Source organism: Lepus europaeus, chromosome 1 (genome assembly GCF_033115175.1).
Source record: "Lepus europaeus isolate LE1 chromosome 1, mLepTim1.pri, whole genome shotgun sequence".
Lineage (NCBI taxonomy): Eukaryota > Metazoa > Chordata > Mammalia > Lagomorpha > Leporidae > Lepus > Lepus europaeus.
Genome location: NC_084827.1, coordinates 14,131,500 through 14,157,953, shown reverse-complemented (window position 1 = coordinate 14,157,953; position 26,454 = coordinate 14,131,500). Strand labels below are relative to the sequence as shown.

The window sequence follows — 26,454 nt, the reverse complement described above, 5'->3', positions numbered from 1 at the left end:
ACTCTGAATTGGTATTAACCTGCTTTTCAGTCTAATTCTTCTTGAGTTTGTCAAGGAAAGGTATTTCAACTCTTGAAAAGGGAGCAAAAGGGTTTGTGTTTCAAGTTTTCATTTCTTCTCCCTCTTCTAAGCAACTTTCCAGTTAGTTTAGAGACTGGTCTAAGTGCCAGGCCTGATTCTCCAGGGATTTGCTGTGGTTCGGAAGCTAATGCAAAGTTCTATATGTCTCAGCCTCCTTACCAATGGGAATGAATCTCCTCTCCCCCTATTTGGGGGGATCAAATGATGACACCTATAGAGTTGGGTTTTTTTTGTTTTGTTTTAAAGATTTAATTATTTTATTTGAAAAATAGAATTGCAAAGAAGCAGGGAGAAAGAGAGAGAGAGGGAGAGAGAGATCGAGATCTTCCATCCACTGGTCCACTCCCTAGATGGCCACAATGGCTGGAGCTGCACTGATCTGAAGCCAGGAGCTTCTTCTAGGTCTCCCACACAGGTACAGGGATCCAGGGACTTGGGCCATCTTCTGCTTTCCCAGGCCATAGCAGAGAGCTGGATTGGAAGTGGAGTAGTAGCCAGGACTCAAACCGGCGCCCAATGGCATGCTGGCACTGCAGGCAGTGGTTTTACCTGCTAAGCTACATTGCCGGCCCCACTCACAGAGTTTTAAAAATTGTGAAGGGTGAGACCAGCATTGTAGCATAGTGGGTAAAGCAGGCCTACCATCCCATATGGGTGCCAGTTTGTGTCCCAGATGCTCCACTTCTGACCCAGTTCCCTTCTAGTGGCCTGGGAAAAGCAGTGGAAGATGGCTCAAGTGTTTGGGCCCTTGTACCCACGTGAGAGATCTGGAAGAAGCTCTTGGCTTCAGCCTGGCTCAGCCCTGGCTGTTACGGCCAGGTGGGGAGTAAACCAACAACTGGAAGATCTCTCTCTCTCTCTCTCTCTCTCTCTCTCTCTCTCTTTCTCTCTTCCCTTTTCTCTCTGAAGCCCTGACTTTTGTATAAATAAATACATAAATCTTAAAAAGAAAATTGTGAAGTGTTGCAAATTAAGATTGTATTATTTGTAGTAGCACTTTAAAAGTCAACCTAAAATCCCTACGCATGTTGCCTTCCCGAGAGGTAAAGTCAGCAGAGACAAAAGCCATCATCTCTCAGATCTAAAATGTCCAAACTGCCCATGACCCGCAAGGCAGAAGAGAAGGCGTGAAGACATCGGATTTCGCAATGTCAAGTCTGCTGGGTCATCTGGTTTGCAAGTAGAGAAAAAGTAATGATAAAAGACTGAGCAAGGAAGGAGAGGAAAAAACAGGTCACAACCTGTTAACCTGCTCTAGTAGGACTTTGGACTTCGGAGAGAAGAAAATGGAGAAGTCAGGGGTGTTCAGCTTGAGCTCATTCATTGGTTTCTGTGTTGACAAATGTGCCTTGGTGACTGCATCTGCTTTTTTTTTTTTTAAGTAGCACAGCTTTTTGGAATAAGATGATGAAGGTTGAACTAGCAAAGTCCAAACTGTACATTGCAATCCACTTGTTTATTTGGTTTTTAAGTCCCAAATGAACCATTCAGTTTGGAAAAGAGCAAAGCGGGTTGATAAATTGATTTTTTTTAAAAGGACAAAAGTTCATTTTCTACACTCAGTATGAAAACGTTGCCAGATTTACTGTGTAACTACTGCAAATGTGCGTTTATGTAACTTTTGAGATTCATGTAGAGTCTATTACCAAGGTCTTTGATTCATTTTGTAAACACTGATCAGTCAATAAAATACGGAGAGATGAATAAGCTACAGTTATATTTTCCATACGCAGAATAGTAAAATCCACAATAAAAATCCAGCAGCTCAATCAGGTACAATTCCTGAGTGCCTACTCTGTCCCAGTAGTGAAGGGATTGTTTAAATAAAGGACCATATCTCTTCGTAAATGGCCTTAAGAACAAAAACACATGGAGAGTGAAACACCATTGAAAACAGTTACGTATGAGTTAAGGAGAACAGTTGATGAGTTGCATATTAATTACCAAAATGAATTATAAATGTTCAAGCAAGACTCCTTAGGAAAGCCATCATGGAGGAGGTGAAATTCAATCCAGAATTCTGTTCAGGACTCAGTAGGTTATGGATCGTGAAGGGGAGAGAGGAGCTCATTCCAGATGGATGGAATAAAAATGCAGAGGTAGAAAATTGTAAGATACAGTTGAGAGGCAATAAAATACGTTTTATCTGGGATGCCATGGTATGATCAGCTTGAAAAGAAGTGAAATGGCTTCTAAATCATAAAATTAAAAGAGAACACACTGAGATACTCAAAACATTTATATCTGGAAAGGAGGAAGCACAGATAGATCATGCCTAATGCATCATCTGTCCTGGATGGGAGACTATGCATAAAACCATTACATTCTATGGAGTAGGGTGGACTTTTGGAAATCCTCTGGCCCTCCCATCTCATTTTACAGGGAGGAAAATTTGCTCAGAGAGCTTTGATCCAGTTCTCCTTAAGTCTGAGTCCAGGTTCCTGTTTGCCAAGAGTTTGTGGTGGAAAAGCAGCTAACGGGAGGACTGAGGTAGGTGAAGAGAATTAGAGGAAGAAAAGTAGGGAATGTGGGGGGAGTCTGTTGCACCCAGAAATCACTCAAGCCCTGTAGGATGAAGAGAAGCTTTGCTGAGTTGCAGCAACGGTCCAACCAAATTAAGGCAAATCATAAGGAGAGACAAAACATGCTCCTCCCACAAAGCCCTAAATCTCAACAACAACAAACGGGAAGTCGATGACAAGTGACCCACAGCTGAAGATGTGTGCAATAGGCCTGTCCATTAGTCCGCTTCCATAGTAAAACGCCCGAGGTGGTGGCCTTTGATGAAATGCGGTTTATTTAGCTCCAGGAGAGGCACCAGATTTTGCTCAGCCATTCTGTGAGGACCTCAGTGGGGATGGCCTCACGATGGCAGGAACGTGTGTGGGAGAGAGCGATCCCACGGCGAGACAGGAAGCCAGACAGCAGGGAGGGGCCGGCCTCGTTCTGTCATCGCAATCTTCACAGAAGAATAACTAGGGTCTCATGAGAACTATCTTCAATCCCTTCCTGGGGCAGAGCCCCTAAGACCTCCCCCTAGGCCCCACCTCTTTTCTTCCCCCCGAATAAACCTTTTATTTAATGAGTACAAATTTCATAAGTACAACTTTAGGAATATAGTGGTTCTTCCCACCCCACCTCCTCCTCCCTCTCCCATTCTCCATTAAGATTCATTTTCAATTAACTTTATACACAGAAGACCAACTCTATACTAAGTAAACATTTCAACAATTTGCACACACACACACACACAGAGAGAACTAGTTTTACAGTTAAGTCTCATAACATAACACATTGAGGACAGAGGTCCTGCATGGGGAGTTAGTGCACAGTGACTCCTATTGTCAGTTTAACAACTAACACTCTTATGTATGACGTCAGTGATCACCCGAGGCTCTTGACATGAGCTGCCTAGGCTATGGAAGCCTTTGGAATCCACAAACTCTGTCAGCATTTAGACAAGGCTATAGTCTAAGTGGAATTCTCTCCTCCCTTCAGAGAAAGGTACCTCCTTCTTTGATGAAGGTCCCACCTCTTAAAGCAGAGATGGGAAACATTTTTCTGCCCAGGGCCATTTGGATATTTTATAACATCATTCGTGGGCCATATGAAATAATCAACTTAAAAATCAGTCTGCTAGAGATTTATTGAATTTCAAAACCTGCCTGCAGTTGCCTTGGCAGGGCCAGACCAAATGACGTTCCTCACCCCTGTAAATGTTCCACTACCTCTTTAAAAAAAAAAAAAAAGATTTATTTATTTGAAAGTCAGAAATACAGGGATAGAGAGAGAGAGAGAGAGATCTTCCATCTGCTGATTCACTCCCCAAAGGGACACAACAGCCAGAGCTGGGCCGGCCTGAAGCCAGGAGCTTCTTCCGGGTCTCCACGTGGGTGCAGGGACCCAAGCACTTGGGCCACCTTCCATTGCTTTCTCAGGAACATGAGCAGGGAGCTGGATTGGAAGTGGAGCAGCTGGGACTTGAGCCGACACCCTCGTGGGTTGGGAATGCAGCAGACAGAGGCTTCACCAGCTACGCCACAGCGCCAGCCCTCTACCACCTCTTAACACTGCCACACTGGGGATCACGCTTCCAGCATGAGCCCTTGGGGCCGAACCACAACTGACTACAGCAGCCCCATAGAAGTTTAGAGAAAGAGGCATTCCAGGAAGGCAAAGACCTTTTCTGTCTTGTCCATTGTCTAATAGATGCTCAGTTAATATTTACTGAATATTTAGTGTCTAAAGGCTTTTGTAAGGTTTCATTGAAGCAGTTAGACTGTGAAATTTACAGTGGGTGCAAACTGATGACTAGTTAGAAAGGATCTAATGGCCAGCACTGTGGCTCACTAGGCTAATCCTCTGCCTGGCGGCGCCGGCACCCTGGGTTCTAGTCCTGGTTGGAGCGCTGGATTCTCTCCCGGTTGCTCCTCTTCCAGGCCAGCTCTCTGCTGTGGCCCAGGAAGGCAGTGGAGGATGGCCCAGGTCCTTGGGCCCTGCACCCGCATGGGAGACCAGGAGGAGGCACCTGGCTCCTGGCTTTGGATCTTTGCAATTACAATTTGTAATTGCAAAGAAATAGTTATGTTGGAGATAAGAAGACAGTGGGTTAGAGGAGGAAGATTACAATGAGGAAGGTACACTGCAAGAGAAAGAATTCTAAGATATCAAAGGAAAGCGCGCCATGATGCTATGGAAGCTATGACTCCCTGATTTATGAATCTTATAAGGCACTAACAATAAAATAATAGAGTCTCGTATCTATTTGGAAAGTTAATTTAATTGAGATCTTTTGTGGCTTGGTAATTCTGTGATTTAAACCAAATGAGTTTGAAACCGAAGGCATGGGTCACTTTTAAGATCATTTCTGTCCTAAATTTATATGGTCCATGGGGGGGGGGGGGGAGGAAGTCTGTGGGAACTCTTCTCTCTGCTCAACTCTGCTCTAAGAAATATGCTGTTAGTTACATTTTTAAGGGGTTTAAAAAATGACCCACCACATGGTACATATTCAGTAGCTGTTAGTTACTTTTGGAAGCTGCTTCAACTTATTCAGCATTCCTGACACAACAGATCTGATCCTTGGTGCATTCCAAGACCAATATTGGGGTTGACCAAAAATCCCAAGGACTCTCTCCACCCCCGCGCACCATGCGGTTTGCGAGGATTCGGAAATAGATAGGACTTAACTTTCCCGACACGGCCTTGCCCTCTAGTGGTTGGGGGCTGGGTTAGAAAGCCCCCTGCTCACAAACTTCTCCTCTCTTGACTGTGGCTGCACACATGCGCACGCACGTATGAGTGCACCCTTCCCTCCCCCACCCCTGAAATGGCTTCATGTCTGCCACCCACCCTGACCCAAACAAAAGGAAAAACAAACTCATTCTCCTTATAAGAGACACACAGGAAGTGTCCACACTGAGGTCCCCATGCCCATGGAGAAAACAACCACCGTGACGTTGTGGGTACAAAACACAATCATGGCGGAAAGACACAGACCAGAAACGAGGCTCCGTGCTTTAAGGAAAAGAAGCATCGATTCGGTTTCATGAATATAAATGTGCTTTGCTTCCCAACACAGGGAAGGAGAGGAGGGAGAAAACCGGAAATGACAGAAAGAGAAAAAGCAGAGAGACAGCAGAGGAAGTAGTGCCTTAGAGAGAAGGAGAGACCACAGGAGGGAAAGGGGAGAGACAAGGTTCAGGAAGCCCTAAGGTGGTGGTGAGTCACGGGAGGACATGTCTCTGGTCACATTGTGACAGTCACCTGGGCCACAGGCTTTGCAAAGCCATTACCAAACGGAGGGGCCATGTGTTGAGTTGAACTCCATAATACCAATTACCTTAATTATGGTCGGTGCACCTGTGGTTTTTTTTTTTTTTTTTTTAAGGAAATCCAATATAGGAGAATCCCTATTAAAGAGACAGGGATCAGTAGTGATTTATATGCCTTTGTAAAAGGTTTTTTTCCACTTTAAAAAGGAGTCACATGAGAGTTCTTCCAGTAGTGTGACCGTGGTCTGTCCTGCTGCACAGGACACTTCGCAGCAATGCACCTGCCTCCTCCATCGACAAGCACCTCCTCCAACCTGCATCTCTCGCCCGTGCCGCTCTGCCTGTTGGTGACACGGTCTACACCATCTCTCTGCCTTTCCTCACTGTGTTGGTTGAGAGTTTGTTTCCTAACCAACGTTGCTGGAAGGAATTCAGCACCGGCCGGGGGTAGGGGAGGAAATGAAGGATTACTAGCTGGGGATGTGGAAGCTGCTGGCCCCAAAAGAGGGGGAAAAATCACTTAGAATTCTGTCCAGACACGGCTCCCCTTACACAGGAACAGTGACTGGGAAGGGCAGGGAAGCACTGGATAGGAGAGTGTGAGGATGAAGGGATGGGTTGGAGACCAGCTGAGAGCCATTTTCACTAACACACGCATGTGTGCACACACACACACTCCTACACTTCAACTGACAGTCATTCCACACTGTGCACAAATGTGTTCCTGCCCTCTCCTCTCCCTCAGCTACACCCACCACATACTCCCAGAGCATAACTCAAAGCACGCTCTCTCTCGCGCGCGCTCTCTCTCTCTCTCTCTCTCTTTCTCACACTCACTCTCAGTGCCTCCAGGTGCTCTCTCAGCAGAATTCAATGATAAGTAGTTGTTCTGTGGTTGGGAAAGAAAAAAGTGCCCAAGTAAGTAGGACAAGGTGAGGAGTAGGAGGAGAGGAGCGGCAAGAGAAAGAGAATTTGCATGGGTCAGGAGCCAGCCAAAGCCACCGCACGGGTTCAGCAGCGTCCCTTCCCTCCCCAGAAATGCAAACTCTGTGCATCTTGGGCCTGCTTGGCAGTGTTTATTCCACAGCTCCTTAGCACCTCCAGCAGAGGCACATCCTGGGACCCTCTGCTGCTGGCCAGCGGTGCGGGGGAGCGCCTTGACTTTGATGTGGGAAGAGCAAGGACCGGAGCTGACAGGATGCGCTCCAAGCTGTGTGGTGCCTGCCGACAGAGCTCTGTCTGTGTGCTGCTGTAGCTGTGCCAGCAGCTGTTAGGCTGCGATGGAAGACTGGGCTGGAGGCAGAGCTGGGTTTCTCCCTGCACCAGGCATCGGAGAAGCTGGGTTTGGGTCCTGCTGCCCGCGGGGTCTCTCAGACACACTTGACTGTCATGAGGACAGGGGCCCACCCCGCAAAGCCCTCAGACGGCCCCTTTTGGGGGACCCTCCCACTGCTGTTTTTCATTCCCATCATTATGGGGAGATCAGACTGCGAAATGTCCAGAGATTTCTTCGGGTTGGATGAAATCATAATAAGGCAAACGGGTTGTTTCCTTCCTAACTAACAAACTTTTGGGAGGTACTCTGGGTGAGAGGAAGGCAGATGCAAATGCTGAAGGCCCATAGAACCAGCAAAATTTGCATTTTGAACGTGTTAGAAGCAGTGTAATTAATACCCTGGAGGTTAAGGAACAGGACAGATTCAGACATTGTGTAGTTTTGTTTCTCTTGGCTGAGGTTGTATTTTTGTTTGTGTGGATGGTTGAAAAAGAGAAAAACACTCTTGAAAAAAAAAAAACGAAAGCGTTTAGCAACGTGTCTAAGGGTTCTGAACTGGACTCCAAGATCTAGAAGTCTCTACTCTTTGCCTCTTCAAAGATGGCATCAGGGGACGGCCTCAGGTTTTGCACAGCTCCTTGTTTTCCTACCACGGGCACACGGTCCCTCTCCTGTGCACAGAGAGGGCTGCAAAATGCTTTTGTGACCCGAGTGGCGCAGTCTAAGATCGCAGAGGAAGCGGAGGCCTGGGCTCCGCACAGGAAGCAATCTTCCAGCAGGCCTGAAACGCCAGATTCCAGGCCGAGTTTACCGAACCACTGACAGCTCTGTAAACAAAGCAAGGACAAAAAGAGCCCGCTTCCCCTTTCTGGTAGGCATTTGGGGTTTGGGGGCTGCAGGGGAATTCTGGAATAGTCCATGCTATGGCACAGAAACCCAGGGGAAGCAGGCGGCTCGTTTGAAGAGCTGGAAAGGGCCGATCCTCCTGGAATTCAAAGCCAAAGCGGAGGAGGTAGGAGAGGGTAAGACTTCCGGAGAGCTGGGGTCTCTGAGCCGGATCGGAGCTGCAGCCCCCTTGAACTGCCTTTGAAATGCTGCTCTAGTTAGGCTCCCACCCTGAGGCTAATATTCCTGGAATATGCAAATGATGCCTGATCCTGTACTGTTTTATTTCTCTCCTTTTCTCGAAGTTCCTCCGTGTTTCTTTCCTGGCTACTTCTTTTTTTTTTTTTTCCTCCCCACTTCTGTTTTTCTCTTTTCTTTGTTCACTTTTTAATAACTTGTCTGGAGTTCAGAAAGCTACAACCAGCAACATTCTCCCAGTAGCTCTCAAGAGAGTCTACCAATATTTCAGTCTACCAAAACCTTTCTGTCTCCTGAGGTTTTTTTTTTTTTTTTTTTTTTTTTAAAGCTATTCTAGAGTCTTGTCTGTTTTAAAAGTTTTATGAATAAGACTGAACTCTGCCCAGGAGTCAGAAATTGGTCCCTGGCTCCCTGATCAGTCTTCTAAGGGTTTTTTTCTTTAAGAATAAACAAAAAATGGGGGGGGGGGGAGTGGAAGTGGGGGGGGGGTAGAGAGGGGAAGGAAAGCGACTCCCCAGAGGTGATGAGCCTGATGCTGATTCTGCCTCGTTCCCTGCAGCTCCAGACGCGATCTGGTCTCCCTTGAAAGCACACCATGGATGACTTTGAACGTCGCAGAGAACTTAGGAGGCAAAAGAGGGAGGAGATGCGGCTGGAAGCAGAGAGGTAAGGAGCCAGGTGGAGAACTCCTTGTGTCCTGTTATCAGCGGTGTTCGTCTCCAAGTCTGTCTCCCCTGAAAGGCCAGGCGCTACACTGTTGGCAAACGTACTGCTCAAAAACCTCATTACTCGGACTCCACACTTCTACTTTAAGAAAAGAAGCAAGCAAGCATTGGAAAGAGATTGAAGAGCAGGCAAACGGTTGCACTAACTCAATGCCTTTCACATCAGGACTTCTAAATGACAAAGGCCATGTGTGAATAAATATTGAAATGACAGGGCCCATTAGAAAAGCACAGTTTTTCAGAACAAAAATGCAAAGGCAAAAAGCCAGCACCCAGGGCCAGTGGTCTACCCGGCCAGGTTAAGAGCCAAATGGCCCAGGCAGCTGTGCGAAGTCAGTGTGTAGGCAGAGAGTGTTGTCCTGCCTGAGGCCTCCGTAGCAGGGACCTTGAGAGAGGGTTGGGGAAATACAGCATTGGCCTGTCAAGTGTGGGGCATTAAGGCATCTTTTAAGTACAGGCCTCAGAGCAGAGGGCGGTGGCATTTAATGTGGTTTGAGTCCGAGGTTCTTTTGCAGAAAGCAGATGAGGCATTCACTGGAAGAAGAATGCTAAACAATGACCTTAACAGCGGGTCAGTCTTGGCTTCCCAGCAGTCCTAGTGCTTAGCTATAAGATCGCAAGGTGAGCCCTTGGCGATCCTGCAGTGCGACACTGGAGACTTAAGAAAGGGTCAGTGCTTTGTCTTCTATTTGTATTTGCATGCAGAATGTGAAAGAACCAGGTGAAATGACTCTCTTGGACTAACTGGCTAGAGTGGGCTACCATTCATGGAACACCTGTGAGTACACACGTGGCACCATGAACAACGCCTGTGCTCTGTGGGTGCAGATCCTAGCTCTGCCACTTGGCGAACTGTGTGGCCAGGAGCAGGGAACTTTGTCAACAGCTTAGCCTGGTCCCTGGCACACACTAGGCTTTCTGTGAGTGCTAGCTATTATTATTATTGTTAACTAGCATCACTAAGCAAATCAGAAAACAGCCTAACAACACAGCCAGAGCGTAACATTGGTGGTGCACAGAGAAGGAAAGGCAGGCGTCATCCTGAGATGGAGATGTGAGAAAAAGCTTCTTGAGGAGGTAAACCATAGAGAAGGGAATGATGGGGATGGAGAACAAAGGTGGGGGGAGGCCTTGCAGGTGAGGGAAAGACAGCAACAGCTCAGGGGAGGGAGCAAGGATCCTGGTAGGAGAGACCTGGTGCGTGCTGGAGGCGAAGGGGCCTTGTCTTGCACATCTTGGGGGCTTCTGTTTGACATAAAAGGAATAGAGGGAGACGAGGCAGGGCAGTTACATGTGGTGAAAGTTTGTGGGAGAGAGCTATCTGTTGATAACTAGATAACTGTGGATATTCATGCACTAGAATTTGGGGATATCAGCTCTAGGAGAATTGGCACTGACCAATACGTTCATGAAGGCCTGAATCGGGGCGGTGACTACAGAAATGAAAACAGAGCAGGGATGAGAGTCTTTGTAGAGGAAGAGATAGCAAGGTCTTAGGGGAGGGAAAACTCAAAGACAATTCCAAAGAATAAAGGTCTGAGGAGTTGGAAGGAAGGTGTACCCATTGTCCCCCACCGGGAAGCTGGAAGGGATTCGTGCTCGGGTGGCCAAGGAAGCAGGGTTTAATCTCAGGTAGAAACTACAACCAAATGCAGATCGCTCCAAGCACTTAGAAATGGGAAATGTTTTGCTTACTAAAGAAGGGAAATTATTATTAGGGAATTAAATTTGGGCACACTCAGTATGGTGGGGTAGTATAAAAACCAAAGTAATGTTCACAAGAGGACAAGTGGAAAAAGAGCAGGAGGATGTAAAGCCAGAATGGAACCCCTCAGAGGAGGCACAAATACCAGGGAGAGAGGGGAGAGGCAGGGAGCGTTGGGGACCCAGTGCTGAGTAGACATTGGAGTCTTGTGATCAGTGGTGGGCGCTGTCGAGCACAGTTCTTACTCTTCCCAAGGCTGTGTTACCAGACCTTAAGCTCTCCTGACAGTCTACAAAATACCCTTGCCCAGTTCAGATTTGCTTAGTACCAACTGGCTTCAGTCTAGGAGTGGAGAAAGTATTGGTGATAAATAAACAGACACAGGATCTGCCTTTACATGCTTCCCGCTTACTGGGAAACCAAAGTGTAGCAGGGTCAGAAACCAGATGAGGCAAGATTGAGGGACAAGCCTAGCAGAGTCGGCCCCGGCGGGGCTCGGGAATGAACACGTGAACATCGGGCACCAGGTGAAATGGGTGTCTTTGGCTTTGCTTTCTAAATGAAGAGGGGGTTAGGGACACAGTGCAAGAGGAGTGACAGAACTACCTGCTGTAGTCAGTCACACAGTAGAGTGAATAAATCAGGTTTTTTCAGATCCAGGTCTCTGCCTAAAAATTAAGTACACATCTACGTGGTTTGTCCCCTCTAGTTTCTTATTTTGTATATGAAGACTTGCCTTTTTTTTTAATGTCAGTCTTAAAAGGAATATGTACAATGAATTTAGTTAGATACCATGAATAACTTAAAATGCATACAAATGGATCCTAATCTTATATTTCTCTGTGTATTAATCCGTTGGGGATCTTGTATTCTGTGTTTCCTTCCCTTCCTTTCTCTCTTTTCCTCCCTCCCTTCTTTCTAAGAAAAATACTTAAGTACTTTCGTATACCTACATTAAGTTTACCTTTTCATGTTTCTAGTTGAACCTCCTAATTCTGTTATTCTGGTATTTGGTAAGTTGATGTCCCTCCTTCAGGATTTTTTAAAATCTGACATTTGTGGGAAGAGTGAAGGGCAGGCTTTAGGATCCAGCCAACTTTAATGGGAAAATGCAGGGTGTGTACGGGAAACAGATGGCCAGAACCAGAAACCAAAGGCCATCTAAAATCATGGTTTTGACGCGAAGACAAAGGGCACGTGAGGCTCCGGCCGAGTCCCTCTTCCTTCGGCTCTAGACCTTGGTTTCCTCCTCTGTAACACAAGTGGGTGTTTTCTCTGGGGAATTGGTGGTCATTTTTAATATTATGCTTTTGGTGTGGCCTAATGTTTTCTACAGTGATTATTATTATTTTATTTAAAGCCAAATAAACAATTAGACAAGTTTCCATTTTGGAAGAAGTAATTCCATGGCCCTGTGCAGTATAATTGGGACCATACTAGAGAAGACCTAATTATCTTTTGGATTTAGGGAACTGCAGGGACGAATTCATCCCAAATCTGGAGTGACAGAGGAGTAAATTAGTGCAAATAGACCGGTGCTAAGGCTTAGAGGTGCAGATTCATTCACTATCCTCAACACATTTTTATTAGGCATCTGTTCTGCTACAAGCTCTATTTTGGACACTGAGGAAAGACCAACAAAATAACTGAACCGGAAAAGAGTGTGCATAACGCTTCTCCACCTGTTTAAGACCAAATACTGGGGAAGAAACTACATTTTTATATCCTCAAATGGAGTATCTCTCCCTGGTACTGGCTGATCTCTATGAAAGATGACTGTGCCCTTTCTACATTGCGTTCCTCAGACAGTGTAGGGGAAGAGACACCACAGAGATGAGAAAGTTCATTGACTTTCCCTACCCACAAAGGCTTTCCAAATAAAAATACCCTGTTATTTTAATTAGCTGTTATTGAATTTGATTAGCAGGCACAGTTCTACTTTGCAATGATAAATAATTTAAAACTTGTTGTCTCACCAGATGTTACAACCACAAGTTAAAGTAAACCAGATTCACATCTTACCCCTCAGAAATAGACCTTTTCAAAGACCATTTTGAAAAGCCAGCTGCACGCCCTGTGTCAGGCCAGCTTTCGTATGCCTGACGTGAGCTTTGGCTCACCACATCGTGGTCTTTCCTGAGACCCTGTTGGACATATAACTCATTGTGAGGGTTGTAAGCCTGTCCGTTTCAAAATATCTAGCTTTCCAGTAACTTGGACTGCAAACTTCCCTTCTCGTCTTGCCCCCGAGCCCCTATAACATTTATGTTCTTCACTTGTCTTTGTCCTCCATCGGGCTTCCCAGCTCTGAGTTCTTGAGATGCAGTTTTTAGATTGCTTAAAATGAAGGTAGTTCATTTCATTATCAAATAAAAAAAAAAGTTGAATATCTATAAAGTGCAAGATCCTACACCAAACCATAGGAACCAGTGGTCCACAGTAGAGATTGTGTCCTGATGGGCAAAAACTCATATCTTATGTTGATAGTCACTGTAGAACAATGTTGGCCAAAAGGGAAGAAGAACATTGTGTAGTAAGCAGAATAGAATGTACGGGGAAAAAGTGAAAATTCTTAACACGTTGTTTCTAAACAAAACACTTTATTTGTATACAAGTTAAGCTGCATGTTTTAATCAATTGCCTATTTGAACAAACAAATAGATTAAAAGGTTAGTATTGCTGCTTGGTCTACACCCATCCTGTGGGAATAAAAAACCATAGATGCATTCTTGTTCCCTTTGTGCGGCCGTCTCACGCGGCCCTGGTCTCTGTATTCCTCAGCACACCTTCGTACGCGGTCCCCTGGGTCACGTGCATCTTCATCAGCAAGCGATTCATCTGTTTCCGTTTCTCTTTGCATCCGTGGTGTCAGTCTGTCTGCTCTGGATTATATATGCACGTGTGTTCATATCATCAAGGAGTGCATACTTCTAGCAGGGGAAGGGAAGACATTTTCAAAGGGGTCAAACCCAGCTCTTTTCCTACTCAACAAGTGCCAAGCAGTACTAGACCGTTTCTATGTATCTGATACATAGGGACCAGTCACAGCGCCAGCAGTAGGTACGTTGGATGGAATATGTATTTTCCACGTGAATGAACGCGGAGACGCACAGTGGTGAGCTTGTGCCACATGGGCACAAGCTGGGCTGTCAGCGCCCACCCTGCCACTTACCCTCCTGTTTCCTCCTCTGTGAAATAGGAGAAATAAAACAACCCATTCCATTTGGGTTTTGTGGGGATGTAAAGAGACAGTGTGTGAAAGAATTAACACAGTGCGGATCATCTAATGACCATTCAATGAACATCACCATGATTTCTCACTACCTAATTTTATTCTGTACACCACACAAGGAAAATAATTAAAATAAAAAGGCTTTGGTTTTGCACATCCCAGAGGCTGTGCCAGGCAAGATGAGGAGCAGGAATTTGCTACTGAGTGGAGAGCTCTGGGGTGGGGTGGGGTGGGGTAGCGAGGTCTGAGGAAGGCCTCTGTTGTCTTAGCCAGGAGAGCTGACACCAGTCCAAGCTGGGCTCTTTTACAATTGGCAAAAAGGGTCTGTGGCTTTTGTGTATCTGCCACAAAACCCGAGGTGATGTTTGTATCCGTAAGGGCGTCTTAGGTAGAGGTGCACAGCAAGCGGCTCTCTGTCTCGAGAAGAGGTGAACTCACTGCATTCTCAGTGTGTGCTTTCCACACCCAGTGGGAGCTCCCCTTGCTGATGGGAAGAAAGGCCTCCATTGTAGAGCTGTTATCAGATTCAGAGGCTCACAGCCATAAATAGAAGGAATGAAAACACTCTTGCTGTTGTCATCATTCATACATTTTTATGTGCCTCTGAAGTGTCCTGGTGATGAGACATTTGAAAGTAAATGTTTTTACTACACTAGAAAAACAAGCAACTTAAAAAAATCCACTGGGTCCATGAAGTCCCCTACTAGCACCGTACCACTGACAACAATCAACAATTATACAACACACACGCACACATAAAAACACGTATTCAAAGTCAAGAGCATGAATGTTTTACGTAAAAATTTATTTAATTCCAATTTTTAAATTTTAAAATCAAACGTTATTTTTCATTAGGAAGTTAAATGCAATTTAACTTTGAAACTGTCTAAATCATTAAAGTAGCTACATTTACTTAAAATTTCCCCTCTGTTCTCAGAAAATTGATCACTCCAGGAAGCACAAAAACAAAAAACACAAAGCACAGAGGTTAGGATTTGCAATCCAATATTTTTACTTTTAAATTCAAAATATTTTTAAGTAATGGGTGTGAAAGGGTTTTTGAAATAGTTCTGTAAGATTTTTATATCTGCTTGGCATTGTTTAGCTTGAGTCCAACTTGAATATAAGGGCCTGGGCAGGATGAGGTGGATAATCCCCACCAAAGGGGTCTTCAGTTCTGTGTGTGCAGTCGCATAAAGATACCAATACAAATATTCATGCATGTTCTCCCTCTGGGGCTCACTCAGCTGTTACTGCTATCCACTTGTAGGTGACAAACCTCACAATTCCTCTGGAGCATCAATACTTGAGGAGCTACCCAAAGTGGTTCTCATTCAATGACTGTACCTACATTTTTGGTACCAGAAAATTGAAAATCTAGGTTCTTAAATGGATCACATGCTGATCCATAATTTCTTTCTTAGCTGGAAAAAAAATGCAGCATATCTAGGAGCCAATGTACTTACATCTCAAAGTAGTGACAACTTTTCTTTATATGTGACGTCTATAATTTATCAATCCTTGACCATCTGGAAAAAGGTAGGATGATGAGGCAGTGAAGAGTGTGGGTGATAAATCTGACAGATCTGGGTTCAAATCCTGACTCTGACAGCTGCTAGTTGGATTACTCTATGACAATTTACTTATCTCTTGCTTCTATTTCTTTATCTATATACACAGAGATAATTATATTCCCCTCACAGAGTCATCATAAGGATGGAGCTAGTTGATCCATGTAGAGAAATCAATACAATGACTGGCACATAGTATGTGCTCAGTGAGTGTTAGGTATTATTATTAAAATCAGATTAATGTTTTGATAAGCCTTTGTTACAAAATAAAATGTTGCTGAATTTTAATTTTCTATCTTTGTCAGCTCAGTCACTGTGCATCCTTTACTGAATTTGACACTGGCTAAGATGCTTTTATTGAGGTTAGGAAAGAATTAGATCTTTTGGCTTGCTACATCTACACCTACTATACAGATACATTGGCTATATGAGGGTATCAGAATTACATATTACAAACATGTGGTTCACTTTCTAAGGTAACATGATATGTCCTTTATTTTAAAGATCGTATCTGTACTATCACTCAACTCCACTTTAAAGTTCAAACCGTTTAACAAAAATAATACTCTAGCGCAAAAGGGGATCAATCAGTCCACATTTTCATCTAATACGAAGAAGGGAAGGAATTCTCATTTGTTCAGTGTCAACCACAAACCAGGTTCTAGGCGATGCACTTTCTATGCACAATCTCATTCAATCGGCACCACAACCCTAACGACCTGGATATCATTAACTCCACTTTACAGTCGAGGAATCATGAATCTGAAAGTTTAAGCAACAAAGCCAGGTTCAGACAGCTGGGGAGCACAGCCTGGTCCTGCCTGCCCGCCCCAAGTAGGAAAACTTTTCCACTGTCACAAATCAAACAAGTAGAACTTTTCAGATTTCAGTTGGTTTTGTTGGCTAAAGAAGGTCCTGCACCTCTAAATGGGAAAACATCGCCCCAAGAGCGGGGAGAAAGCATTCAAAGCAGTCATGTGGCAGCAAACTAAGACCCCCGGGGCGCGTGGAACTGGTCCTTGTGCTTACTCACAGGTGTAGACACAGTCATTGTTTTGTTTGCCCCCAAACATCTCTCATGTGTTCCCTATTTCATAGAAGAAAAAAAAAAAAAAGGACATAGAGAAGATCAGGTTTTGCACATTGGCGGGACAGATTTTTCGCTGGATTTCTCTCAATCATGCTGTGTTGCACCCTTAGGCCAGGGGCTCAGCACCTCACCCCTCAGCGCTCCTTAAGCCCCTCACTGACTTTGCAGACCCTCCTCTGCAAGGCGGTGCTGCACTTTCCAGCCTTGGACCGCACGGTCCCCGGAGGTGCTGATGGGAGCTGCAGTCGTTCCTCCAAGGACGTCCGCATGCACACACACCACGTGGCTCTGATTTTCAGTGGCTTTGTAGGCCTCCCTCCACCGGTCTCCTGGAGGACCAAGAATCCCTCATGTGGTGAATTTCAAAAGCTTTATGCCACATATCAAGAAACTTAAAACTAGGGCAGCTGATCCCTCCTGGTCACTCAGATAGGATGAGACAGAGGCTGCCTGCATCGGTGGGCCCCTGGATAAATGAAGCCATTCTGATTTTGCCATCTGGGAAGAAGGCCACAGCTAGTCATCAGGAAAGCGGGACATATTTCCAGAGTGCGATTTTGGGGAAAGAATGTATACCACAAGGTGGAGCGTTTTCTACATTTAAAAACCGCTTGTGGATAATCTTTCTAAGTAGGAGGAGAATGGATCAGATGACTTTACAGTGAGCAAAATGAAAGGCAGAGATAATTGGATAGGTAGAATGAAAACAGCTTGTTGTTAGGATTTGGAAATTAAACTTTGCCATCTGAGTTGAGAAGGACAGAAAGGGGTGATTTTTCAACTACAATCCTATTTTCTATCAATTTTGGAAGTCTTTTACTTGGCAAACGTTGTGTTGGCATGCTTTCTGAAAAGAAAGCTTAATTTCGGAGCTAAATTAGTGTATAGGATTTCTCCATCCTTACCAGCTTCATTGTAGCAATTGAAGCTCATCAAAAGATTTGTCTGCGAAAAATCAAGATTGTGACTCGATTCCTTGCAGAGGAATACGTATTTCACCTTTATAGCTACGATCTTGCGGGAGGATGGGGAAGATCGGAGTGGGACACAGACACGAGCCTTCCAGCGAGTGGGATCCAGAGTCACAGGGACTTGGGTTCAAATCACAGCCGGTTACCAAGCAACGCCACCTAGCCTCACTGAGCCCAGGGTTGTTATCTGAAAAGTGGCCATTGAAGCCATATTCCTCCCAAGGTGTCGCACAGATTATAAAGCCCGTGGTAAACACAGTTCCTCTTGATCGCTGTGATCTGTTGCTGCTTTTCTGCTCGCGAGGCCATGGTAAGGAAGGAGCGGTCAGAAGAGCCTTCCCTGGGTCGGCTCCCAGGAAAGCTGGCCTCCTGGGTATCACTGAATGCGAGGCAGAACCCCTCCTCATCAGACAGCTTGGTGTCTATTTCCTGCTGTTTCAGATCTGTTTCAGCAGTCAGATTATGGGTATGGTGATCTGCATACGGAAAAGAAAATCTATCTCTGTGTTTTTTTCATTTTTACTAATGGTTTGAAATCAAGACAAAAATACAGGATAGTCTGGTAACGTATCAAGGCCTTTATCTCAATTATACGTCTATATAGATAGATGCTCAGTCTTTTAAATATTTTTGCCCTGTGAAATGATGATTTCTCCATATTGCATAATCTAATGTTTCAATGCCATTAAAGCAGCAACCAGAAATCTCTCAGTAGCAACACTGTATATTAATACTGCGTATACTATAGAGAAGGAAAGTTGTAGGCCTGATTTTTACAAAATAATTTGCATCGTTTAAATGACAGATTTTCTCCATTTTCATTATGAAAAAAGTTGGCACCTACAAAATAACACTATATAACACACAGAGAAGTCCTAAACCATTGTAATGCTCACCCCATAAATTCATGCAGCCCAGGACCCTAGAACATTTCCAATACTCCGCCCAGGCCCCTCCCTTCACCTCTCCACTCACCCAGGTTAACAGCGTTCTGGTAGTTTATTTCTATGCAAACAGAATTCTAAACAGGGTAACCTGAGTTTAGCTTTTCCAAAGACCCAGCCAAGCAGGGCTTTGCAAAGAATCTATCTAGGCTCTCAGATCGAGGTGTTAATGAGAGCCCACCTCCCTGAGGGGGCAAGAAGTTTGCCTTTCTAAACACACAGGACCAAACGTGCCTTCATGCCCGGGGAAGCCGGGAACCTGAGAGAAATACACAGCCCTACAAGCAAGGAGTTCTCAGCCAAAGAAAATAAAGATGTCCCGAAGGCTAGCGACGCTTTATGTTGACTCTAGTTTGCCCTTTGCTTTCATCATTGATCAGCAGATGTGAGAGATATGTGTTTGTGACTCGCATTTGCCCAGATGGAAAAGCACACAGAAGGGACTGCAGAATATTCCAGAATCTATTGCAGATATGCGTTGACTGGGGTGCCTCTGTTTATGAATCTTGAATCATGTGTTCTGGGACTGGAGTGAGGCACAACTTCGATCTATTTATAAATAAAAGGTTTGATGAACATCTCAAATATGTAAGCTATATTCCATGGCTTTGCTTTTAAACACTGGCCAGTACCACTTTTTAAAACTCCTTAAATACCTTTAGAAGTATTCACTTATATTTAGAAGCTTAATTTGCTAATCATAAATCATTTTTATGTGTTCATTTAAAAAAAAAAAAAAAGAAAGAAGCTTCTAATGTTTTGGTAGCCTGGTAGAAGTTACCAGGTATACTGGAATATTTTTCAAGACAGAATTTCTTTTAAAATGCTTTGACGTTTATACCAGCCTCCCTTCAGTTACCTGAGATTAGTGAGATCTGACATTGCACTTGAGATCAGTACCAATTGGGAGGGTTTATTTTCCATTTTAATAACACACACCACATACAGCTCCTTTGTTGGAATAAAAATCTTGGTAAAGTACACATCAGCCCCTATAAATAGCAGCCATAAGCCTGTACATTCAGGAGAGTCTCCAGAGAGTGTATTTTAAACCCCACGTTGTTTAGAAAAGGAAATTCTTCCGACGTGCATATTTTCCATCGTGGGTGACAGGGACTATCCCGTGTCACATCTTCACTGGCTTCCATTTGCCTGTAGCACTCAGGACTCCAACTGACAGCCTTCCGAAGATTGCGCAATATGTGCTTTTTATTTTTCGAAGGCTAGCCTGGTTCTCACTGTCCGCCGGGAGCTCTGCAGACTTCATGGGACTCTTGAAAGGAAAGCGAGATAACTCCCAGAGCAGAACCAGCAACTCGGGAATGAAAGGGTCCTTTATTTCAGGAGCTGGTGGCTGCCCTCCGCCTGCTTAGAATAACAGCAGTCAACCCATTTCTGATTCCCACACTGTTGGCCAGTTATTCTAGGGAGCTCAGGAGACTCATATGGAAAATAACTGAGCAGGAAGTGAGTGAACAGCCAAGCAGGATGAGATGATGGGTTATCACGCTAATTCAAAGACAAGAAGCATCATCAGGTATAATTATACTGCATCTTTCCTAAGGCACTATTGGCAGCTACGGTTGATGTATACCTCTGCCCACTCCTTCCTTGAACAACGCTTCTGTTTCTCTAATCAAACTGTTGTGTAAATCCTGAGTTGTTTTTTTTTTTTTTTTTTTACAAGAGCCCATTTTGGGGATCTAATATTCCCTCGTTGTTTCTGCTTTCTTGATGAAAATGATGAGAAAGGAACAACTATTGAGGGGCCTTGGACCAAAATTATGATGTAGAAAGAAGTGAGACTTGTTACCCTCTCTGTCTGCTATTCCTTTTTAAGAGCCTTTAACTCTGTGCACTAAACCATGAACTCCAAGCATTCCAAATATATGTTATTTCCTCCAAGGCAACATCCTCATAATGTATCCTGGTTACCCAGGAATTATTATTGCTGTAGATGCTCAGAGGTTTTTGAACTGAACACAATGACGTTTTTGTAAAAGCTCAGGGCTGAAACAGGATAGAAATTCTCCAGTCCTTTAGTTCCTAAGTGCCTCACATCATGGGTGCACGAATATAAATTTCTGTCTCATTGTGGCATTGTTGAAGCAGTGGTAGAGCTAAACTAATGATATCTAATCTTCAAAAAGAGGTCCAGGGAGAGGCTGGGGACAGGCATTTAGTCCATTGATGAAGATGCCTGCATCGCATAGCAGGTGCCTAACTCTGAAACCTGCCTCCTCCTGATGGCAGCTTCTGGTAATGCAGACCCTAGGAGCCAGCAAGATCGTCTCAAATAATTAGGTCTCTGCCTCCCTTGTGGGATTCCTGGATTGAGTTCCCCCATCCCAGTCCCCACCATTGCAAGCATTTGAGAAGTGAACCAGCCCATGTGAGCCCTGCCCTGCCCTTACCCTGCCACCTCTCAAATAAATTAACTAATTTTTAAAAGTAATTTTTAGATGGAGGCTAAAAGAAAAAATACTGTAAAAGGTTCAGTAGCTCTGGTCTTCCTCATCTAAAATGAAATGCTAACACTTCCCAGGGTAGCTGAGAAAATTAAGCGAGCGATAGAAAAATGCCATCAAAGGCATAACGGGCGATGCACATGACAAGTCTTTGCCTACATGATTTCCTTAAGTCAGATTCATTTCTTTGTAGCCATACATGGAGTCACAGGTTTCATTCCATCATAGACTGTTTCAAAGGGCTTTTCACACTTTTTACGCGGCCACCTTGCACTACTTGCGTGGCCCTCTGGCATTTCAAGCTTTCAAAAATCAGACACAGGGCAAATGCTAGGAAACGTTATCTATCACTCTCCCAAGAGCCTGTCACCTGTGGCGAGGGCGTAGGACCTGATTGGTGATTCGAAGAAACACAGCCGTTTTATCATCTCTCTCCCTCTACTTGAGAATGGGGAAAACGTGAAAGATGGAAGGTGGTGGCTTAGCCCAGTCCGAATGAGATTACACTGTACTGACCCAGGGAACCCTGCTCTTGGTCTCTTAGTTGTCTGGTTTTGCTTCCAAACTGGTAGACGGTCACAGGTGTAGACTCTACTCCTCCCACACCACCGGCTGCTCCTCCAAAGCTTCTCTGGGGGAACTCTTACTTGCTCCACAGCTATTCTCTGGGAAGAACCCTCCCAGACATTGGGTGTCTCACCATGGGTCCCCCAAAGCCCTTCCCGTGTATATTATTATCAACTGTTTTCTGTATTTATTTGTTCCCATGTCTGCTTTCTCCACTTAAGTGAAAGCAGTTCTAGACCAGAAACGACATTTCTCTCATTTCCCCAAAGACCAGCACGCAGTGTCGAATGAGAACAGCTACTTCAATTCTTATGTCTGTATCAAGGCAGAACTTTGCAAATTTGCGATGTGTTAGCTACCTTTGTGTGTCCTCTGAGCATTGACACCATCATTGTCTTTCCTGGGTTCCATCACTCCCTGACTGATGCTTCCAGCCACTGGAATGTTGACTCCATATCTTCTTCTCTAGAGATGTGAAGAAATTCACTGCAGGTATTTTTCTGCTTACTAAGTCTTCCATCCCATAATTTTGATCACACATGCATATTTTGTTGCAATATGGAGGCAAATGAGATTAATATGAGTCAATTTCCTTTGGTTGACCTACTTGCTCTAGTACTCAAGCCCTTAGAATTATTTGTAATTAGTATGTGTGTTGTAAATTCAGATTATCATCAAATCACAGAGTTCATCAAACCCTCAGAGGCTCAGTAGTGAGCAAACTATAGCCAAAACTTTCTCTGGTGAGAGACCAAGTATGTGTTTAGGAAGAGTAAAATCCTTCAGTTAATCTCAGGGAAATGGGTAGAAGTTGACAAGTGGCAGGGCCAACTCAAGTTAGTATTTATCAACACTCTTTCTGAAATACTTGGTGTTTAACATACAAGTTGAATCTAAAGTTTAGATTCTGAGTGATACGTTATTTTCAGTATTGGTATGTCTAATGGGCCAAGAAAAAGAAAAAGAATAAAACAATCTGGTAGAGCCCAAGATTTTTTAAGCAAGAAATGAGAGCTTAATATTTTTTTTTCAGTAAAGCAGACCACTTTGTTTTTATAAATAGTTCATGCGTCTCAAAACGTTCGATTTCCAAGGTGGAGGGAGGACATTTATAAATTGAATTTCTTCATTATGAAAATATTCCCTTTAATTAATTTGTTCATATAAAAGTGATAATTTTAAAAGTTAGTGAATTGGAACACTATAAACATGTGGACCTGGAAGGACTGGATCTCTTGATTTTTTTCTTTTATCTTTAATTCTTCAAGCCACTGAGAAAGAGTCAGAAGGAAAGATAATTTGAAATTATCCTAGAAAGACTCTGGATTCTAAAATACCTAGGAGAATCTCAGATTACTTCAGCCCTCGCCACTTTGCAACATATTTCAGAAAGTTGAATTCATACTTCAAGTCATTGGCTTTCAAATTTGAGATGACTGCTATTTTTAAAAAATTATCTTCTATTTTCTTTTCTGTGTTGTGTTCACAAAGTCTTATTAAAAGTCTTTCCAGGTGGCTCCTGGCTTTTCAATGATAAAAATAAATATGACTTTTGAAATTAAATGTTCTCCCTTAAAAAAAATCTAGTTCCATCCCTTTGCTTTTTCTATGTAAATCCTAATAAGAGTTTGATTTCATTGCTCAATAACTTCGAAGTAAAATAACTTCCTAAAGCTGAAAAGCTTTCTTCTTCTAGTCGGTTTCCAATGCCCTGTCTCAGGCTGCCACCAGAAAGATACTCAAGGGTTTTACAAAGAGCACATCTAATAAATTCATCACCTAAGGGTCAAACTGCATGAAGTCTCCCAGATTTAAGCCAGTAGAGTGGAACTGTAATCCCCAATACTATCAAGTCCACGGGAGGAATGGGCCTGGGGAACAGGCCTGCCTGCACGCCACATCCAAAACCCGGCTTGGCACTGGGTCTCTAGGAGCATCCAAATGAGGCGGACCTTGACTCTCAGGGCTGGATCGGTCGTGTGGCCTGAGTCTTCTGTGTAAAGGAGAGGAATCTTCTAAAGTCTCGCGTGGCTTGAGTGAAATATCCGGCGTGGAGATTTCCCCTCCCTGAATCCACACTCAGAAAGAGGTTTCTGTGACCCCCAGCATTCTCACTTTCTGACTTGGGGAATGGGAGGTGCCCTGGTTGGGAACTGAGAGCTTTCCATGGAAGAGGGAGGTCATAGTTTATTGGCTTGCGTCTCAGGGTCAGTCAGTCTCCTTGAGACCTGTCCACTCTGGAACTCCCTAGATCCAGATTCCAACACAATAGAGTTTCTGGATTCTTGTTTTTTTTTTTAAGATTTTATTTATTTATTTTAAAGTCAGAGTTACACACAGAGAGAAGGAGAGGCAGAGAGAGAGAGAGAGGTCTTCCATCCACTGGTTCACTCCCCAATTGGCTGCAATGGCCAAAGCTGTGCTGATCCAAAGCTAGGAGCCAGGAGCTTCTTCTGGGTCTCCCAGATGGGTGCAGGGGCCCAAGGACTTGGGCCATCTTCTGCTGTCCCAGGCCATAGCAGGGAACTGGATCGGAAGTGGAGCAGCTACGACTTGAACCGGCACCCATATGGGATGCCGGCACTGCAGGCAGAGGCTTTACCCACTACGCCACTGCGCAGGTCCCGAGCTTTTGGATTCTGTACCATGATGAAGACTCCAAAAACGCCCACTCTATGCAGCCAGTTGGTCTTCTTGGTGCAGCCTGTCTACTCTGCTGTTGTCCCTCTTTAACCCAGAGAGCAAATGACAAGCACTTACCAACTATCTGCTATATGGCTAACACTGTTCTAGGCTGTATGCCGCGCAAAAGAAATGTTAGGAAATATCCTTGCCAGCAAAATGGTTATAAAATATTTGGTAAGAAAAAGTATATACACAAGAACAATGAATAAATAAGACCCTGTGCATGTCCATATGTTTAGCTCTATCTATAGATACCGTAATTGTGCTGATTCATGTGCTCCTATAAAAGAGGATAGTACCTATCAAAGTGTCACTTGTGTAGTATAAATAATAAGAGTGACACTCAAACTAGCCATAATACTTAATGGACCATTTCCTTAGCAATAGGAACAAATATGCTTTAATCCAAGTATGACCCCCCCACACCCTCTCCAAAAAACTTTTTAAGACCTTTTAAGGTATCACTGGAAAGAGTCTGGATTTGATTCCAGCTATAAAAGCCATCTGTAAATATAATATCCAGATGCATAGAGTGGACACCAGCAAATAAATTTACTGTTAGGGAATATTTCGATATTTTGAACATGAGTGATACTTACCGGGCATTCTGTGGTTTATGAACTCACACACTTCCTCCGAAGATGGGCCCTTCAGCACTAGGAGTACAGCCTCAGAGTTCCTGTGATAATTTCATAACTCCCACCACAGCTGAATTGTACCCATGTACATCAAATCTGCATTCTAAGATATACTGCTACGGCCCAGATTCAGTCTCCCATTGGTAGAAGTCATATTCTTCCTTTACACACTTCTTTTCTAGAAGTAGATAAAGTAGATATTAATACGAATTTCACTGAGAATAGAACAGGCTTTTTGTAGACCTGAATCAGAAACCCTTTGTTCGAGAAACTGTTGTTAAGAGTTCTAGTATTTCCAAGCAATGCATTATTGCTTTAAAATTGTGTATCAAGCTGAAGGGCAGGAGAAATTTAGATCTTTATAAGAGAAACTTTTCTCTCCAGGAAAAAAAAATAGTCCAATTGGTTAAAAACCCCAGATTCCAAAAAGGGGCTTGGCTAGCAGAACTAAATAATGGTTGCTAAAGAGTTGAAACAGAAGATGGGAGCCTTGCAGCAAGTCAGCAAGAGGGGCTGACTCAGCCGTTACAGCATCGTTATTTCTCAGAAACACGCAAACAGGAGTGGATTCCATGTTTCTGGTTTGTTCCTCTATGATGATAAATTACAGAGAAATGAAATCAAACCTGGGGTGGGGGGGGGGCAGGCGCTGTGGCCCAGCGGGTTAGTGCCCTGGTCTGAAGTGCTGGCATCCCATATGGGCGCTGGTTTGAGACCTGGCTGCTCCACTTCTGATCCAGCTCTCTGCTATGGCCTGGGAAAGCAGTGGAGGATGGCCCAAGTCCTTGGGCCCCTGCACCCACATGGGAGACCCAGAAGAAGCTCCTGGCTCCTGGCTTCAGATGGGCTCAGGTCTAGCCGTTGCGGCCAATTGGGGAGTAAGCCATTGGATGGAAGACCTCTCTCTCTGCCTCCTCTTCTCTCTCTGTGTAACTCTGATTTTCAAATAAATAAATAAATCTTTAAAAAAGAAGAAATCAAACCTAGGAAGACTTCATGGAGTTTGTAAAGAATCACCAGAATTCAGAGAAGAAAAGAGAAGGTGTTCTAGACAAAGGGAGACGGAATGGCCATCAGGAGGAGGTGGGCGGCATCAAGAAATATCAGGCAAGGCGTGACAGGTGCAAGGAATCCTCACCCTGAGTATCAGTCAGATGCTAGGGGCAGCGCCCGGTGGGTGTGAGCCTGCTGGCAGGGGCAAAGCTGAGGGTCTGGGTATGCTCCAGGGGAAGAGCTGACAGGGCGAAGCTGGGACTGAAAGTTTGGCCTGGGGAAGGGGAGAATCCCCTCCTTTGGAGCAGTCTTCTCCCAGTAAGGGAACATACATTCAGTATGGAAAATACAGATACATCAAGACAGAAGGAAACGATGTATCACTCCCATTCTCCCATCCTGTTTCCTCCTTGAACCAAGTACATATTCTGGTGGCACTGAGGGTGTCCCCTTGGGCTGGGAGCAGATGCAAGTGGCAGAAAAAGGGAGAAAGCGTTGAAAGAATTAGCTCCCAAGTATATGGATCAGACACAAATGGATTCAGGAGAACAGCTGCTTCAAGGTAGGGAGGAAGCAAAGGTGCCGCTGCAGGATGAGCCACTGTGTGTGTGTGTGTGTGTGTAACACCAGCATCTCATATTGGAGCGCTGG

At 44.4% G+C, this 26,454-nt stretch overlaps 1 protein-coding gene across 5 annotated transcripts in view; it reads left to right on the top strand.

The window, feature by feature from the left end:
- CALD1 (caldesmon 1) overlaps positions 1-26,454 on the top strand; it is a 193,789-nt gene that overhangs the window by 81,623 nt on the left and 85,712 nt on the right. For all 5 annotated transcript variants that reach the window (XM_062198303.1, XM_062198037.1, XM_062198107.1 and 2 more), the window contains one exon: positions 8,774-8,880. In XM_062198303.1, the coding sequence (XP_062054287.1) occupies positions 8,810-8,880 (71 nt within the window). In that variant the 5' untranslated portion in view covers positions 8,774-8,809. The remainder of the gene's footprint in view (positions 1-8,773; positions 8,881-26,454) is intronic.